Genomic DNA, 18,544 nt, shown 5'->3' with positions numbered 1-18,544 from the left:
ATTCATGAGAGAAGTCTCAGGATCCGTTCACTTTGTACCAAGAAATGCACATTCAGCTATTGCAACAGAACACTGAGTTAAAAATAACAGAGACCTGAAATGGAAATTAAAGAAATGGAGAGGAAATGGATGGCTAAGAGGCAGAATATACTTTATTTCTTTACTATATTTCTGACAGGTTTTAGGTTTTTTTGGCAGATCCATTTATTTTCTGAATCACAGGGCTCAGAAAGCATTTGTGTCTTTGAGATGGAGACACAGTTGTTTTCCCCAGCAACACCAGTAATAGGTAATCTGTGGAGCAGAAGAAAAGCCTCTACTTAGTGTTTGTGACTTTTCTCACATAATTCTTCTCACCCAGCAGGTATTTTCTACAACTTTCTGGAAACAATGGGATGCTCAATTATTAAGCATAGCATAAGTACACAGTCACAAGTGAATATTGATACAAACTTTGAATGTAAAGCTATTCTAAACCTCTGGAAATTGCAAGCCCATCTTCACTGGCCAAGAACGGTTTTCACAAGAAATGACATAACGATACATACAAACGAGATGCTTTGGAAACCGGAAATTGAATCTCCTTTTTCCTACTATTGAAGTGTCATGTGAATGTTTCTTAACTTCACAGAGCCTTGATTTTCTTAAATGTTATAGGATATAGCCCCCTAGTATTGGGGGAGGCATGTGAAAGCATGATCACACTTAAACAGAGCACATGCTCAGGAAAGGTAATTAGTACTTTGAGGGTGGTGGATACGCAGGGTCTAAGGAATTTGAAGGTAGTAGGGAAAGGAGGCTCCGCTCATGTCATATGCACTTGGAGTTTCATTTTATTCCCATTTCGAATACGTTGGTGGGTCTCTTCTAGGATGATACACAGTACTATCAGGTCCAAAGAAGCACTGATCATATGACTCCCTGCAGGTGGGAGGTATGATGCAAGTTGGGTTTGGGATGCCAGCATGGGTTGAGTGCAAGCCATTTACCTCTTTGTCTCAAATAGCAAGAGAAGTGGTGGCCGTGGGCAGGACTCTTTCAGAGCTTTTCTTTGCTACTTTGTTCTGGTTCTTGGCCCTTGGCCCTGAGATGCCAATTAGGTTTCCTCCTCTTGAGGAACCTCTCTCAACCAAGCTATTGCGTAAGTGCCCTATATTTGGCTTCTTGCACCCTTCTGGTCTTTGCTTCAGTTTGCAAGAGAACTTTTTGAATGCTCATTTGGCCAAGTCGATGGCTCCCTTTCCAAAAAGTTTTTGGTGTTGCCCCAGGCCTTCCTTGACGAGATCTCTACCTCATTCTCCACCGTTATCTTATTAAACCCTCAGAACAGTCCGATGAAAAAAAATTATCATCACCCTTTATGTTTTTCTTTACCTGAAAACCAGGGTTGAGAACTGAAATAAAAGCAGAGTCTAGCTGCTGCTCTTTCTACTATAAAATGATACCTTTCAGGTTTATCTGATCACTGTTTCAACCAAACCATCACTTTCATCCTCAAAATAAAATAGAATATTCAATTGAATTTAATCCATCAACTTTGCCTATATTTCTGCTCATAGGGACACTTCAGAGTTTTCCAACTTTATTATAAACCTTAATAAAATAAACATAATGTCCCAATAAGAAACACATACAAACCAAAACCAAACAAACCAAACACATACAAACCAAAGTTAACCTTTACTATTTACAAAAAATAAAAATAAGTTAGTATCAGAGTTACATTTATATGTAATAAAGTAGAGAAAATAATCTGCAGAAAACATAAAAAATCAGAGTATGGGAGTTCCCGTCATGGCTCAGTGGTTAACGAATCCGACTAGGAACCATGAGGTTGCAGGTTAGATCCTTGGCCTTGCTCAGTGGGTTAAGGATCCGGCATTGCTGTGAACTGTGGTGTAGGTCGCAGATGTGGCTTGGATCCTGCGTTGCTGTGGCTCTGGCGTAGGCCGGAGGCTACAGCTCCGATTGGACCCCTAGCCTGGGAACCTCCGCATGCTGCCGGAGCGGCCCTAGAAAAGGCAAAAAAAAAAAAAAAAATTAGAGTAGATTTTAATAAAATATATTTTGCCTTTTCATACATTATTTCTAGTCCAGAACACTTTATTTTATATTTTAAAATTTTTCTTAGGGCTGCACTCATGGCATATGGAGGTTCCCAGGCTAAGGGACAAATTGGAGCTGTAGCTGACACCCTATGCCACAGCCACAGCAATATCAGATCCAAGCTTCGTCTGTAGACTATACCACAGGTCACGGTAATGCCAGATCCTTTAACCCACTGAGCGAGGCCAGGGATTGAACCTGCCTCCTCATGGATGCTAGTCCGGTTCTTTAACCACTGAGCCACAACAGGAACTCTAAACACTTTATTTTAAAATAAATTTCATTTTTGAGTGCTGCATTAAAAAAAATATTTTAGAACGTGAGTCAATATCAAAATTTGCTAATTAAACAAATATTTCTTTCAATGTTTAATAATTTTCCATACTTACATGATTACTATATTTTGATAAACATAAACATGCTCCTATGATTTTGTTGTTATTTTTTCAGCCAAGCCCACAGCATGCAGAAGTTCCTGGGCCAGGGATCAAACCCTCACCACAGCAGTGACTCAAGCTGCTGCAGTGACAGTGCTGGATCCTTAACCTGCTGCACCACAAGGGAAATCCTTTGCTCCTGCGTTTTAAATTTTAAGCTCTTGTTTTTTGAATGATTTAAAAAAATTTATTTAAACTGCAATTTATATAAATGTGAACAACTCATTCACAGACTCAAATAGCATAACACTGGCATCTGTTCTCAAAAACTCATCCAAAGTTCTGTTCAGAAATTTGGATGCCTGCACGTTTTTTGCTTTCAAGGGAAAAAGACGTCCTGCCCTCTTCTGTGCAAATAACCATGAAGTCCATTTAAATGTGTAACTTAACTGTGTAGTACGAATCCTCCTGTAACACCTATGGTTATCTCGACCATCTTACACGAGAATCTGTGAATAGCTTTTCTGTGGTTTGTGCTTCTCCACCATATCCCCTGAAACAACTCTCTCTCTTATACCACTGGTTAAAATAGTCTACAATAGTTGTCATAATGTGGGTAGTTTCTCTCAAATGCCTGGGTTCCACACTGTGCTATTAACTCTATTTTTTCCCTTTCCTATTCATTGTTCCAATGCTGGTTGTAACCCACTAAGATACATGGTCCCACAGTTTTAAGAACACTATTTAAACCATTCTTTGTGCCAATAGATTCCAGCTAGAAATTTCTTAATTTTTTTTTTTGTCTTTTTAGGGCCGCACCTGCAGCACACGGAGAGTCCCAGGCTAGGGGTCAAATTGGAGCTGTATCCTCTGGCCTACACCACAGTCATAGCAATGCCAGATCCAAGCTACATCTGTGACCTATACCACAGCTCATGGCAACACCGGATCCTCAATCCACTGAGTGAGGCCAGGGGCCGAGCCTGCATCCTCATGGATGCTACTCAGATTTGTTTCCTCTGAGCCATGACGGGAATTCCTAGAAGTTTCTTGATTTTTAAATGTTATGCTATTTGAGTCTGTGAATGAGTTGTTCACATTTATATAAATTGCAGTTTAAATAAATTTTTAAAAATCATTCAAAAAACAAGAGCTTAAAATTTAAAACACATTTTATTTTAAAACTTTTTTATGTGCCCCTTCCAAAGGAGTTAATCTCTTCCTTGTTTCCTAAAACTCCATTGCAGATAAAAAAATATATATTGTTATGAAGGGCTGATTGATGTCTTTTCACATACGGAATTTTTTGACCAACTTCAGAATCATTGGAAACTGCATATTCATATTAGCCTTTCTAATACTTACATCTCAGAACTTAAAAAGGAGCCATTTATCCACTTCCAGTTCTCCTCTGGTAAGGAAAAATTTAGTCCAATCCAAAATATAATTCCTCCACTATCTATCAGATTTTGTATGAGTCTCTGTAAATAAATCAGAAGAAATGATTGGACATGGAATTGTCTTCTCTATTTGTGGTTTGCATTCTCTACTCAGCCTTTAAAACCCAGTTCAAGTATCACCTCCTCTATAAAGCCTTTCCTAATTTCCCATCAGAGTTAATTATTCCCTTTGTGCTGTGTCTATCTATATGTTTATATTGTTGAATTCATTAAATTGTGTCTAATCATTTGCTTACACATCTGTTTAGTCTCTCAGAGTGTGAGCTTCTTGAAAGTCAAAGTTACTACTTCTACCTGCATAGAACACACAGGCTAAAGCATGAAGAGCTTAGTATGGCTGGAAGAAAGTGCTAAGTCAAATTAAAGCATTTTACTTAATTATTTACCAATTCTTCATTATCTTGAATAAGCAGCAGACTGGATTCTTTTGTGGAACAGTCAGCTAGACTTTCATTCCAGTGTTTATAAGAGTTATAAAAAAACAAGCATTTATCTTGGAATGGGTGCCAATTTGTTGGGCACTTTAGCAGAGCTGGTCTTTCTAAAATAAGAAAGGGGAAGAAGACATAAATAAGTATTATATTTCTAACCTGTCCCCACCCCACTGTGACTAATTATACATGCACAGGTCACTATAAAGAAAAAAGGGAGGTCTTTGGTCATCGCTGTTACAATGATTGGTGAAGGGTTTTGAGACTTACTGTTGGTTCCGGTACCAAGATTTAGAAAGGAGTGACCATTTGAATCACCGACAAACAGAATAACTTGTTCAAGTCCACACAATCAGATGCTGGTAGAGTCAAACTCTTTCTGAGTTTCCTTAAATTCGTCACTGGTGCTTATCCTACTACATGGACAACAATCTCAAACTTACATTTAAAATGTCTACTTTAAACAAAATGTAAAATGAAAAGAAACTAATACTTCATTTCACTAAATTAGGGCAAATGCCATGGAGAAAATATTACACGGAAATTTTTTTTTTTCTTTTTATGGTCACACTGGCAGTATATAGAAATTCCTGGGCTAGGGGTCAAATTGGAGCTGCAGCTGCAGGCCTATACCATGGCCACAGCAATTTCAGATCTGAGACACGTTTGTGACCTACAGCACAGCTTGAGGCAATGCCAGATCCTTAACCCACTGAGCGAGGAAAGTGATTGCATTTGCATCCTCACCGAGACTGTATCAGGTCTTAACTTGCTGAGCTACAATGAGAACTCCCCACAAGAAAATTTCTAATTGCAAAGTTATATATTTGCCTATTAATGTGATCTCTTAAATAGCATTTCCCAGAAGGATTTTCTAGGTTTCTTTCTTTCTTTCTTTTTTGGTGCTTTTTTTAGGGCCATGCCCATGGCATATGGAGATTCCCAGGCTAGGGGTCTAATAGGAGCTACAGCTGCCAGCCTACACCACAGCCACAGCAACACCAGATCTGAGCCGCATCTGTGACCTACACCACAGCTCACAGCAATGCCAGATCCTTAACCCACTGAGCGAGGCCAGGGATCGAACCCGCAACCTCATGGTTCCTAGTCGGATTCGTTAACCACTGAGCCACGATGGGAACTCCCCCTAGGTTTCTTAACATTTCTGTTCCATACAAATGTGCAGAATAAATGATCACATGCTGCTAGTGACTTTCTTAACACACACTACTTAGTAAGTGTGATAACAAGATCAACGTCTTGATTAATACAATAAAGATTAAAGAGTTCATTTTATGTTTGTGTTTCATTAATCAACTTCAGACTAAAGTTATCTGTCTGGTACAATCATTAAAATCATCAATATTCCATTTAAATATATACTTTGTCTTTTAGCTTTTTTTTTTTTTTTTGGCTATTATTATTGACTGTCTAGCAGCAGCCTCCCATAAGGCGGTACGCTCTTGTAGTTAGGATTATAGGCTCTGAGTTAGATCACCAAAGTACAATTCTCAGTGTCACCATTTAGTACTTATAGGACCCCGAGTGCGTTGCTTAACCTTTCCTTGCCTGGGTTTTATCAACTGTAAAATCAGAGTGATAATCCTATCTGAACATAGGGGTGTTGTGAGCCTGGACTGTGTTATGAGCCTTAACTAAGATAACACAAGGTAATGCATGAGACTTATGGAATGGTAGCTGCTATTCTTCGGAAATTCGAGCCGCAAAATATACCTGTGGTTTCGTTCCTGCTCTCTGGAACATCCATGCTGGTTTCTTCTATTGACAATTTTTGTCGTAAGAATATCACTAGTAAAGAAGGAGAAATCATCAAAGAAAGATTAATGCTGCATTATGCACGGCAAAGGATGTATTATATTTATCACTTCAGCAAATTGTTTTCTCTACAAGCTTGAGTATGGATGGAAGAGAGAGGCAAAAGCAGTAGTAACAAAGGGTCTACTTAGAAGACAGCATACATAAACGAACACATAACCAGTGAACACACGCAGACATTGAGTTACCTGTTATCTGATGGATAAGTAAACCCGAAGGTGTTACTTAAATTCTTAAATTGCTTACACTCCTCCCTGCACGTTCTAGCCTCATCATGAGTAGCCCATGGCTTATCTCATGGGAGAGATTGCCTAGGACAATCTGGAATTGAGTAAGCACTTAAGAAACTGTAACTATTTGGAAACTTTTCTTTGTTATTGTGCCCTTTTTTTTATCATAATTGTGATTTTTTAAAAACTTCTTAGAACACATGTAAAATCCCCTGTGAAGACTATCAGAACCATTTGGAAGAAAAATAGGAGAGGATCGGTTTGGCAAAGCACCTATCGCTGAACACTGTTAGAAGCACGGTTTTGTAACTGTCTTCTCCTTCACTGGTCTGTCACTTGTCTTCACTCTTTGGGGTGGCCAAGTGATGCTAATATACTTGAATATTTATGGTATAGGTCGAAAAAGTAGAACAAGATATAAATTATCTTGCATCACTTACCTGAAATACTCAACCAAATCACAGCCAAGGAAAGAAGAGTAATCCCAGCACAACCAAGTTTCAGAGCAAATTTATGCCAAGGTGGACCCTGACAAACATCTGAGACATTAAGAAAACATACTAGGTTAACTCAGTTGAGTCCATCTGGTACAAAAAGCAAAGGTTGTTTGGATCACACAAGAACAGTTAGATTCAGGTTGTAGGGGTGGTGGGGGCAGGAGAGAATATTCATCAATCATCTTAAAGTAGGGTCCCACAAAGAGGAACCTCAGATTCAGCTGAGAGTTTGATCATTGATAAAACAGAAAAATGTTTGCCTGTCTTGTATGTGAAGGATTGGTATAAGAAGCAAATGAAATAGATGTGACAATGTTTTGAAAAGCGCCAAGTGCTATACTAAAATGAAGTATGTGTCCTATTGTAGGAAGTCCAAGAATTTTGGCTAAAAAGGATGGTCCTTATTCATTCAAGACACTTTTTTTTTTAGGCTCTATTTTGTGCCGAACAGCTTTTTTTAATGTGCTGGTGATATAGGACAATTCTATTTTTAGACATGGATTCCTCCACTTTGCTGTTGTCTGAAACAGTCATTTCCAACTTGGACCAAATGTATGGAATTCAAGGAAGTTTGTGAGTTTGCACATTGTTTTCAATATTTCAATGAGTATGCCGTAATGTGAACCTAAATCTGCAATATTGCATCATCTAAAAAATGTCAAATCTTTGCTTTTCTCTGCACTCACGTCAATAGCAATCTACTGTGTATCTCATGTTCATCAAAAGTTGAGATTATAGGAGTTCCCTCTGTGGCTCAGTGGGTTAAGAACCCAATGTAGTCTCCATAAGGAAGCAGGTTCGATCCCTCGTCCTGTTCTGTGTGTTAAGGATCCAGCATTACTGCAAGTTGTGGCGTAGGTTGCAGTTGTGGGTCAGGTCCTTTGTTGTTGTGGTTGTAGTGTAGGCCAGCAACTGCAGCTCTGAATCAACCTCTATCCCAGGAACTTCCATATGCTGCAGGTGTGGTCATAAGAAGAAAAAGTTGAGATTATATTAATTAGTAAAATGGAATCATAAATTAATGATAATGTTATCAATGTATTTGCTTCCAGACATCTTTAAAAAACATGGATTTCACAGAGAAAAATAAGAAAAGAGGAACTTACTGATACAAAAATTCTTGGGAAACACTAAGACACAACTTCCAAAATTAAAGCAGCTCTGACAGGAATTATTTTGATAATTCTTACCTCAGTTATTCTACTTCAAATTGTGCTTAGACAATTTCTATATCTGACTTAATTATAAACCCCTTTTATTCCCATTTGGCTTGTAATATGTTAGATATATTACAATTATAATTGTTTTCTAAAATGTATTACTAGAGCCAAGGGTCTTAACAAGTAAAGGTTTTCTAATTTATCTATAGCTCTTTATTTATAGTGTCTACTCCTTTTATATATTTTCTATTATTTCTCAATATAAATGGACACTTGCTTTGCGTCACTTGTTAAAGATTCTAGTATCAGATATGTCTGTAATAAAATATAGTCTTTATTCTCATTAAATGTTCCACAGTACCTATATGTCCTTTTCTATTTTATTTTTATACACTCTACCTGGAGCTTAAGTTGTGTGACCCCAGTTTTCAGACAACTACTAATGATTTCTTCTGCTATGATGCTGACATTTAGCTCTCTCTGCAATTCCTTGGGGGATGTTCCCTGGTGGCCTGATTGTTAAGGATCCAGCTTCGTCACTGCTGTGGGGTAGGTTCGATCCCTGGCCCAGGAACTTCCACATGTCGTGGGTGAGGCCAAAAAAAAAAAAAAAAAAGTTAAAATGTCCTTGGAGAGATGGAATTTAGGATAGCTAAATGTGGTAAAAGATTGTGGGAGGAAACAGATAATAGAGTAGATTCAAGTTGTTGGCAGATGGATTATCATCTGGAAGGAAAAGATAACAGTAGACACTTAGAGGAGACTAAAGGTCATATTTCCAAAAATGGCAGAACCAGATGGGAGGATATTGACTTAGAACTTTTAATGCAAACCAGTGGGACATAGAGGGGCCAAACTCATAAAGCCTAAGCCTAGTCCTAGGTGACCTTTCTTTACAGTGTATGTTATTTTACCTTTTTCTCTCTTTTCTTATACTTCCTTCCCTCCCTTGGAACTTTGAGAAATGGGGAAAGCTTCATAGAGTCACTATGTTAGTATTTTTTTCTGAAGTATCATGGTGGTGAAGAGAGAGGCTCTCAGATCTAACAGACTTGGATTTGAGCATAATACTTTGGTCATGAACCTTCATAACCTACAGATTTCCTCAGCTATGAAATGTGGAATACTATCTACTTCATGAAGTTTTGGAAAGGGTGATATGAAATCATTCTCTTAGACATGATGCCTGGCACAGAGCAACTATGCATCTAAAAAGTAAAGAATTGAATGGGTTACTTTTTTTCTGCCACATGACATGGGATTAGAGTTACAACAATAAACTGAAGAGGCTATGGAATATTTAGTTATCTGGAAATGCCCACTTAGGGCTATTTTTTGTTTGGATATACATAGTATGTTACATCATCTCACTTCATTGCTCTGAACTTTCCCATGGCTTTCTATCAAGTAGATCTGAGTCTATAAACCTGTCTACAAATCCCTGTTCAATCCAGCTTCCCATTATTTTTCTAACTCCATCTCCTGCCATTTTCCAAACAGACATGCTGCCATTTCCCACAAACCCACGTACTCCCTCTAAAGTAGGACAGGCACGTTCACATCCCAGGGATTTTTCACCTGCCGCTACAACTTCTAGAATACTCTTCCCCCAGCAAGCATGCCTTTATCACCCCTTTCAGATCTTGAGTCACACATCATCTTGTCAGGCAGCCCTTCTATGATAATTCTTTTTGATATGGTACCCTCTCCAAAAACGACCTCTCAATTCCATTTTAAAAAAGGTTTTCCTCCATTGCACTTAATGCCATCTGAGCTTCTATATATAATACTTAGCTATTGGTTTATTTGTATGCCTTCATAGTAGTACAACATAAATGCAGTGAAGGAAACTATGTTTTGTTTTGTTCACTGCTCTCTCCTAGAACATGCCTGGCACAGAGCAAGTGCTTATTTTGGGGTGAACGAGTAAAACTCTAGAGGCATTTTGCAACACCTATCTACCTTTCTAAGAGATCAATTCCTGGCCCGTAAGCAAAATAGGTCACAACTCACATCTCTCTCTCTGGCTTTCCTGATTCTCTTCGATAAAAGCACTGTTCTACACAGTTACCGCAGCCTGAAGAGTTTAGCCGAAGAGCACAGTAGTACTTTCACAATAATTGTAATACCGGATCAGTGTTGGGGGGGGAAGAAAGTTGCCTGCTATTTCATTAAACAAAGGATATTTTGGCCTTAAAGCCATCAGACACTGCAGCCGCACCCCTCCCCCCAACTGTGCACCCTGAGGGGATTCGAGATGGAAAAAAATAGGACACAAGCCCTAGATAGTTAAGATGCATAGCAAAGGAATGATTTTGGTAAGTCTGGATTCTTGCATCTTCTCACAAATAGAAAAGCACTAAAATCATTAACTTGAGAATGTCTGTTTTTGTGATTACCAGTAATTTTTGATGTTTGACTGCATTTTTTTTCCCCAGCAAAATCTCCTATATATCCAGGCTCTTCCATTACCTCTTGGGAATAGTTCCTCAGAGCTATCTGAGAGTCTATCTTCTTGGCTATAATCCTAGGTGAAGCCACTGAATACATAATTCTCAGCTTTTAGGTTAGGTATTTTTTTTCAATTGACAAGTGTTTTCTTAGAGTCACCTATTTTACTCAATTGACAAGTGTTTTTTTAGAGTCACCTATTTTGTTCTGACTTCATTCTACTAGTTTTCAGATTTACTTTTTAAAAATTTTTTAATTTTTTTAATAAAAAAAATTCAGGGCATTTCTGATGGCCTAGCAGGTTGAGGCTCCTGCTTTCTCACCGCTATGGCTCTGGTTGCTGCTTCATGGTGGAGGTTCAATCCCTAGGCCAGGAATTCCTACATACTGCCTATGTGGCAAAAAAGAAAAAAAAAAAAAATACAAAAAAAGAGAGAGAGAGAAAACCTGAAATAAATGTTGCAACTCTTTAAAAAAATATTAAAAAAACTTTAAAAATTTTTATTATTATTATTATTATTTTGTCTTTTTGCCTTTTTCTAGGGCTGCTCCTGTGGCATATGGAGGTTCCCAGGCCAGGGGTCTAATCGGAGCTGTTGCCACCGGCCTACGCTGAGCCACAGCAACGGGGGATCTGAGCCGGGTCTGCAACCTACACCACAGCTCAAGGCAATGCCGGATCCTTAACCCACTGAGCGAGGCCAGGGATCGAACCCGCAACCTCATGGTTCCTAGTTGGATTCGGTAACTACTGAGCCATGATGGGAACTCCAAAAAAAAACTTTTTTTAAAGACACTCATGGCATATGGAGTTTCCAGGCTGGGGTCAAATCAGAGCTACAGTTGCTGACCTATGCCACAGCCACAGCAATGTGGGATCTGAGCCATGTCTGTGACCTACATTGCAGCTCACGCAATGCCAGATCCTTAACCCACTGAGCAGGGTCAGGGATAGAACCTGCAACCTCACGCATACTAGTCGGGTTCGTTACCACTCAGCTACAATGGGAACTCTGCTATTTTTCAGATTTACTTATAGAACCATATTTTGGGGAATAATGCTTCCAATCAAGATAGACACATTTTATGGCCCCATTGGTTAGGGATCATAGATAGTAGCTTTTGAGGAAACTCTAGCTGTCATTTTCTGTATTCTTTCTCCAAAATCTCCTTCCAAGACCATCCTGCCTTCTCCTCACTTTTGCTAGTTCTGAGTAGGGAATAAAAAATCTTGCTCTTTTCCACCAAAAAATAACTTATGCTTGACTGGAATCTCACTGTAGTTATCAAAGCTTCCAATTTCCTTTCACCCCCATGTGGAGGGGATCATGAAATTATTTGATAACTCCAAGACTTTTCAAACCCCAATTTAGGATGCTGGTAATTTAATAGTTTCAAATTATATGAACCATCTTAAAAAGATACAACCCACTTGCTAAGCACCATATGGAATGAATATCAGATTGGATACAAATTGCAATGTTTTAAATGTTAGTAAATTTGGTTAGGCTTCACGAGATAATACTATGTCATGATAATTTTATGCTTTTTTTTTCTGCCTAGTTTTTGATTTCTTTTTATCCAAGCCCAGGCCGTGGAATCCATCACCTTAGAATTCCTTATTTCTTTCACTTGGAATATTAACTCCTCTGATAAACAGAAAAGTGTCAACTTCAACAACAAATATAGAATAGGTTCATCAGTGATGTTCTCCCATATCTTGTGTCTTTGTCTCCTAAACAGTTATACTTTTTCATTTAAAAATCACCAGATGGTAATTATATTCAAGTCTGTGATCTTGAACATAATTTTCTTCCAGAACACTTTTTTTCCCCTTCCCTTTGGAGAGTGAAAGATGTTAATTATTACGCTTATACCATACAATCTGAAAGGAATGCCATGGATGCAAATGCACTGGAACTTAATCTCAGTATTTTGTAGAGGGAATCGTAATAAGGTAGCTTACTATTACAGTAAGGTAGTTATGTATCTCTAAAAATATTCCTTTGTTCAAACATGAAAGATATCCTTCAGGATCTTTTAGCCAAGTCTCAGTAATAGGAGCAAAGTTCACTTCTCACACTGGTATCTTGAGAAAAAATAAATTTATGAGGTATGTGTTTTTTTCCCCACAGTTGTGAGTCCCTACAGACAAGCCATGCTAAACCTACTTAATATTAACATACACTGCTGTTCATCTTCAAAACCATGATTTAAAGCCATGAATTTAAAAGAAAAAAATCTAACTCTGGAAAATATATAAATGCCCAAAGGAAAGGCAGAGGCACTTACTCTGAGGAGCTGATGAGCTTTCAAGGCCGGAATCCCTGGATAAGTTTAAATCCGCATATATCACCTGTCTTTCCATTGCAAACAGAAGAATTTAGCACTAAACTTGGGTAAAAGGAAAAACTCCAAGTTCTATGAGGCAAGACCAGCAAAAGGAAGTGACCAGTCTTGAAAAACCCTGTTGTCTCTCTTATGTCACCGCACTTCAACATGTGGGTTTTTTCGGTAGATTAGTGAGAAAATCCACTTACTGGGTGTCCATAATACTTCACATGCAATTAATTGGTCTGTTGTTTGACAAAATTCTGGGAAGTTCTGTTTGTTGTCTTTGTAACCATTATGTTTTTTTAAATTATTATTTCCTCAATACATTATTTATTTTTTCCTACCGTACAGCATGGTGACCTAGTTACACCTACATGCTTACATTCTTTCTTCTCACATTATCATGCTCCATCATAAGTGACTAGACATAGCTCCCAGTGCTACACAGCAGGATCTCATTGCTAATCCATTTCTAAGGCAATAGTGTGCATCTATTAACCCCAAGCTCCCCATCCTTCCCACTCCCTCCCCCTCCCCCTTGGCAACCACAAGTCTATTCTCCAAGTCCATGATTTTCTTTTCTGTGGAAAGGTTCCTTTGTGGTGTATATTAGATTCCAGATATAAGTGATGTCGTATGGTATTTGTCTTTCTCTTTCTGACTTACTTCACTTAGTATGAGAGTCTCTGGTTCCATCCATATTGCTACAAATGGCATTATGTCATTCTTTTTTATGGCTGAGTAGTATTCCATTGTGTATACATACCACATCTTTCTGTCCATTCATCTGTCGATGGACATTTGGGTTTCCATGTCTTGGCTATTGTGAATAGTGCCGCAACGAACATGAGGGTGCATGTGTCTTTCTTAAGGAAAGTTTTGTCAGATATATGCCCAAGAGTGGAATTGCTGGGTCATATGATAATTCTATATTTTTGAGTACCTTTCTCCATGTTAGGACTAGCATGAGGTAAATGAGGCAGTTTTCTAGGGTGCAAATTTAAGAAGCTTCCAAAAAACTTAGGAATCAAGATAAATAATATTTACTGCAATGTTGTAAAAAGTAAACACTAATGAAAAAACTACAGGGTGCCTTTCAAAAGCTCTAAAATCTTCCTGAAATGTTTGTGCTAAAAAAAAAAGATGCAAAATATGGAAAATGGAGTTGTAAACGTAGGCAAGACTGCTGAGTAAAACAACAGAGAAAGCAAAGAGTTAAAGATTAATAGACTACTCTTAGCTTAAAATAGTGTTTTTAGTGCTCTGAAGTTTAGTTTCAAGTTATGAAGCATGATTGTGACTATTAGGTATTTGTTAAAGAAAAATTAACACCAATTCTCCTGAAAATCTTCCAAAAATCTGAGGAGGATGGAACATTTTCAAGCTCTGTGAGACTAGAATTACCCTGATACCAAAGATAGACAAAACACTACCAAAAAAAAAAAAGACAAATATTACTGAGGAATAGTCATATAAAATTTTTCAACAAAATATTAAGAAACTGAATTCAACTGAACATTAAAAAGATTATATATCATGACCAAATGGATTTATTCCTGGAATAGATGGATCGTTTAACATAGGCAAATCAAGCATTGTAATACATTGCATTAATAGAATGAAGAAAAAAAAATATGATTATCTCAGTTGAAGGAGAAAAAAATGTTTCACAAAATTCAACATTCTTTCATGATAAAAACACTCAACAAACCAGGAATGAATAGAAGAAAACTATCTCAACATAATAGAGGCTATTTTTGAAAAGCCCATAGTCAACAGCATAATCAATGGTGAAAGACTGAATGCTTTTCCTCTAAGGTCAAAATAAGGATGCCTGCTTTCAGCACTTCTATTCAACACAGTATTGGAAGTTCTAACCAAGCTAATGAGACAATAAAAAGAAATAAATCCATCTAAGTTGGAAAAAAAAGAAAATACTATTTTCGTTCAGAGATGAAATAATTTTACATGTAGAAAGTGCTAAAGACTTCATACACACACAACACACACCTATACAAATAGATGTATTTGGCCAAGTTTCAGAATACAAAGTTAATACAAAGATATCAATTGAATTTTAACACACTAATAATTATTTGGAAAGACAATGGAGAAATTAATTCATTTGCAAAAGCATCAAAAAGAATAAAATCTGTAGGAATAAAGCTATTAAGGAAGTGAAAGGCTTGTACACAGAATAATACAAAAATTTGCTTAGAGAAATTAAAGAAGACATAAATGAAGAAGTATCCTATGTTCATGGATTGGAAGACTTGATATTAAGATGTACATACTAGCCACTACCGTATGACCCAACAATTCCACTCCTGGGTATATATTCAAAGAAAATGAAGCCACTAATTCACAAAGATACATGCACCCCAATGTTTATACCAGCAGTAGATACAGTTGTCAAGATGTGGAAACAACCTAAGTGTCTAACTACAGATTAATGGATAAAGAAGATGTGATATATGTATTCTTAGTTGAATGCTACTCAGCCATAAGAGAGAGTGAAATCTTGCATTTGCTACCACATGAATGGACTTGGAGTATATTATGCTAAGTGAAATAAGTCAAACACAGAAAGACAAATACTGTATGATATCACTTACATATGAAATTTAAAAAGAAAAACAAACTAGTGAATATGACAAAAAAGACACAGGCTCACAGATAGAACAAACTAGTGGTTACTAGTGGGAGAGAGAGAAAGGGGAGGGGAAAGATAGGAGTAGGGGATTAAAAGGTACAAACTACTATGTATAAAATAAGCTACAGGGATATATTGTACAATACAGGGAATATAGACAATATTTTATAATAATTATAAATGGAGTATAACCTTTAAAAATTATGAATCATGGCGTTCCCATTGTGGCTCAGCAGATTAAGAACCTGACTATTATCCATGAGGATGTGGGTTTGATCCCTGGTCTCTATCAGTGGGTTAAGGACTCGGTGTTGTGACAAGCTGCATCATGGTTTGCAGATAGGACACAGATCTGGTGTTCCTGTGGTTGTGGTTTAGGCCAGCAGCTGTAGCTCCTATTTGACCCCCAGTCCAGAGAACTTCCTTATGCCACAAGTAGGGCCTTAAAAAAGAGAAAAAACAAATTGTGAATCACTATGTTATATGCCTGAAACATATATTTTATATCAATTATACTTCAGCTAAAAAAAAAAAAAAAAGATGTGCTTACCAGCCAAAGTGATTTAAAGATTCATTCAAAATCCCAATGGTGATTTTTTCAGAAATAGATAAAAATTATTCTAAAAGTCACATGGAATCTCTAGGGAACCTCAAATAGACAAAACAATTTTGAAAAAGAACAAATTTGGAGGAGACAACTTATTTCAAAAACATATTACAAAGTACAGTAACCAAGTATATGACATAAAAGCAGATAAACAGACCAATGAAATAGGAGAGCCCAGAAATAAACCACAGTGTATATGGCCACATGATCTTCAACTGCAATGCCAAGATGGGCAAAAGACAGTCTCTTCAACAAAGAATGCTGGGAGAACTAGATATCTACTTGCACAATAATAAATTTAGACCCTTATCTTACACCATATACAAAGATTCAGTAACACATATTCAAGACCTAAATGTAAGACCTGTAACTATAAAACTCTTAAAAGAAAACATAGGAAAAATTTCATGACATTTGATTTGGCAAGGTTTCTTTTATGTAATACCAGAAACACAGGCAACAAAAGCAAAAATAGATAAATGGGATTGCATCAAACTTTAAGACTTTTATGCATGAGAGAACACAATCAACAGAGTGAAAAAGCAACCTACAAAATATGATAAAATATTTGGAAATCATATATGTGATAAGGAATTGATGTCCAGCATATAGAAAGAATTTCTATGACTCAGCCACAAAAAATTAAAGAGCCTGATTTAAAAATGAGCAAGAATTTGAATAGACATTTCTTCAAATGATGATATCCAAGTGGCCAACAAGTATATGAGAAGATGATCATCGTCACTAATCATTGGAGAAATGCAAATCAAAACCACAATGCGATATCACCTTACGTATGGTAGGTTGGTTAATATAAAGAAAATTACAGAAAATAATAAGTGTTGGCAAGAATGTGGAAAAATGACTTGTGCCCTGTCGATTGGATTGCAAAAGGGAGCAACTACTATAGTAAACAGCATAGTTTCTCAAAATTTAAAAATAGAACTATCATATGATCCAGTAATCCAACTTCTAGGAATATATTCAAAAGAATTGAAAGCAAGGTCTCAAAGAAATATTTGCACACTCGTGTTCCTAATAGCACCATTCATAGTACCCAAGAGTGGAAGTAATCTAAATATCCATTAACAGATACATTGTTAAAGAAAATGTTGCATATACATACAGTGGTATACAATTTATCCTTAAAGGGGAAAGAAATTCTGTCCTATATTGCAACATAAATGAATTTTGAGGATATTATATTCTGTGAAATAAACCAGTTATAAAAAAAAAGACAGTGTATTGTTCCACTTATAGGAGGTGTCTAAAGTAATAAAATTCACAGAAACAGAAGGTAGACTACTGGTGAGGGGAGAGAGAAAAGGGAGTTCTGGAGTTCCCGTCGTGGCGCAGTGGTTAACGAATCCGACTAGGAACCATGAGGTTGCGGGTTCGATCCCTGCCCTTGCTCAGTGGGTTAACGATCCGGCATTGCCGTGAGCTGTGGTGTAGGTTGCAGACGTGGCTCGGATCCCGCGTTGCTGTGGCTCTGGCGTAGGCCGGTGGCTACAGCTCCGATTCAACCCCTAGCCTGGGAACCTCCATATGCCGCCGGAGCGGCCCAAGAAATAGCAACAATAACAACAACAACAACCAAAAAAGAAAAAAGACAAAAAAAAAAAAAAAAAAGAAAAGGGAGTTCTTTAGTGTGTATAGCGTTTTGGCTTTGGAATGAAAAATACCTGGAGCTCTGTCTTACAGGAATTCTGTTAACACTACTGAACTGTATGCTTAAACGTTAAGAAGGTAAGTTTTGTGTTAAGGGTTTTTTTTTTTACCACAATAGAAAAACAACAACAAAAAGAAAAGTTGCATATCTGAGGGAAAACTAGTGTTCAGTAATGACAGAGGAAGGAAGGGAGGGTGTACTATCTAAAAATCTCCAAAACATAAGGGCAGTATTTTTAATGGTCTATCTCTCCTCTCCCCCACCCAGAGAATTGGAAAAATGGTCTCGTGTTGGACGAATGCAGTGGGACAATGGAGATGGGAGATGGAGTGGAAGCCTCTAAGGATTGAAGGATGCAGCAATAACCCCACTTATGTTCTGGATTGACATATGTACCTGAGCGTACCATTAACCAGCTTATTCAGATATGGAATCATAAACAAAGTGATTCCTGCTAAATTTAATACTTAATGCCTTCTAAGAAGGCTTTTAAATGATGGAAGATGAGATATGTTTCCAAAGAAGACAAAGTCGGCTCATTCAAGAATCCATCATTTGGTTAAGGATTATAACTTTTTTTTTTTTTTTTTAAGGCCACAGGTGCAGCATATGGCAGTTCCCAGGCAGGGGTTGAATTGTTTATGCCACAGCAACGCCAGATCCAAGCCACATCTACAACCTACACCCTATATCACTGCTTGCAGCTATGCCATATCTATAACCCACTGAG

At 37.4% G+C, this 18,544-nt stretch overlaps 1 protein-coding gene across 2 annotated transcripts; it reads right to left on the bottom strand.

Moving 5' to 3' along the window:
- On the bottom strand, nucleotides 137–13,041 carry KLRB1 (killer cell lectin like receptor B1). Of its 2 annotated transcripts, XM_003126494.4 has the most exons (6): nucleotides 12,841–13,031; nucleotides 6,881–6,979; nucleotides 6,109–6,183; nucleotides 4,330–4,484; nucleotides 3,849–3,964; nucleotides 137–294 (listed from the first exon to the last, which is right to left on the bottom strand). In XM_003126494.4, the coding sequence occupies exons 1-6, from the start codon at nucleotides 12,914–12,916 to the stop codon at nucleotides 153–155; spliced, it is 663 nt and encodes a 220-aa protein (XP_003126542.2). In that variant the 5' UTR covers nucleotides 12,917–13,031; the 3' UTR covers nucleotides 137–152. The 2 variants fall into 2 exon arrangements, with proteins under 2 accessions (XP_003126542.2, XP_020948031.1); XM_021092372.1 differs by lacking the exon at nucleotides 6,881–6,979 and having other exon boundaries at nucleotides 12,841–13,041.

Source organism: Sus scrofa, chromosome 5 (genome assembly GCF_000003025.6).
Source record: "Sus scrofa isolate TJ Tabasco breed Duroc chromosome 5, Sscrofa11.1, whole genome shotgun sequence".
NCBI lineage: Eukaryota > Metazoa > Chordata > Mammalia > Artiodactyla > Suidae > Sus > Sus scrofa.
Note: the sequence above shows the minus strand (reverse complement) of the source record. Positions and strands in the feature narration are given on the sequence as shown.

Bases quoted from the DNA above. Each gene is read 5' to 3' on its own strand.
- KLRB1 (XM_003126494.4), bottom strand. From the start codon at position 12,916: ATGGAAAGACAGGTGATATATGCGGATTTAAACTTATCCAGGGATTCC. The intron at 6,184-6,880 runs GTAAGTGATGCA...CTTCTTTACTAG, and splicing joins GATTTGGTTGAGTATTTCAG to TGATATTCTTACGACAAAAA. The intron at 3,965-4,329 runs GTAAATAATTAA...ATTTATTTACAG, and splicing joins TTCAAGATAATGAAGAATTG to AGACTCATACAAAATCTGAT.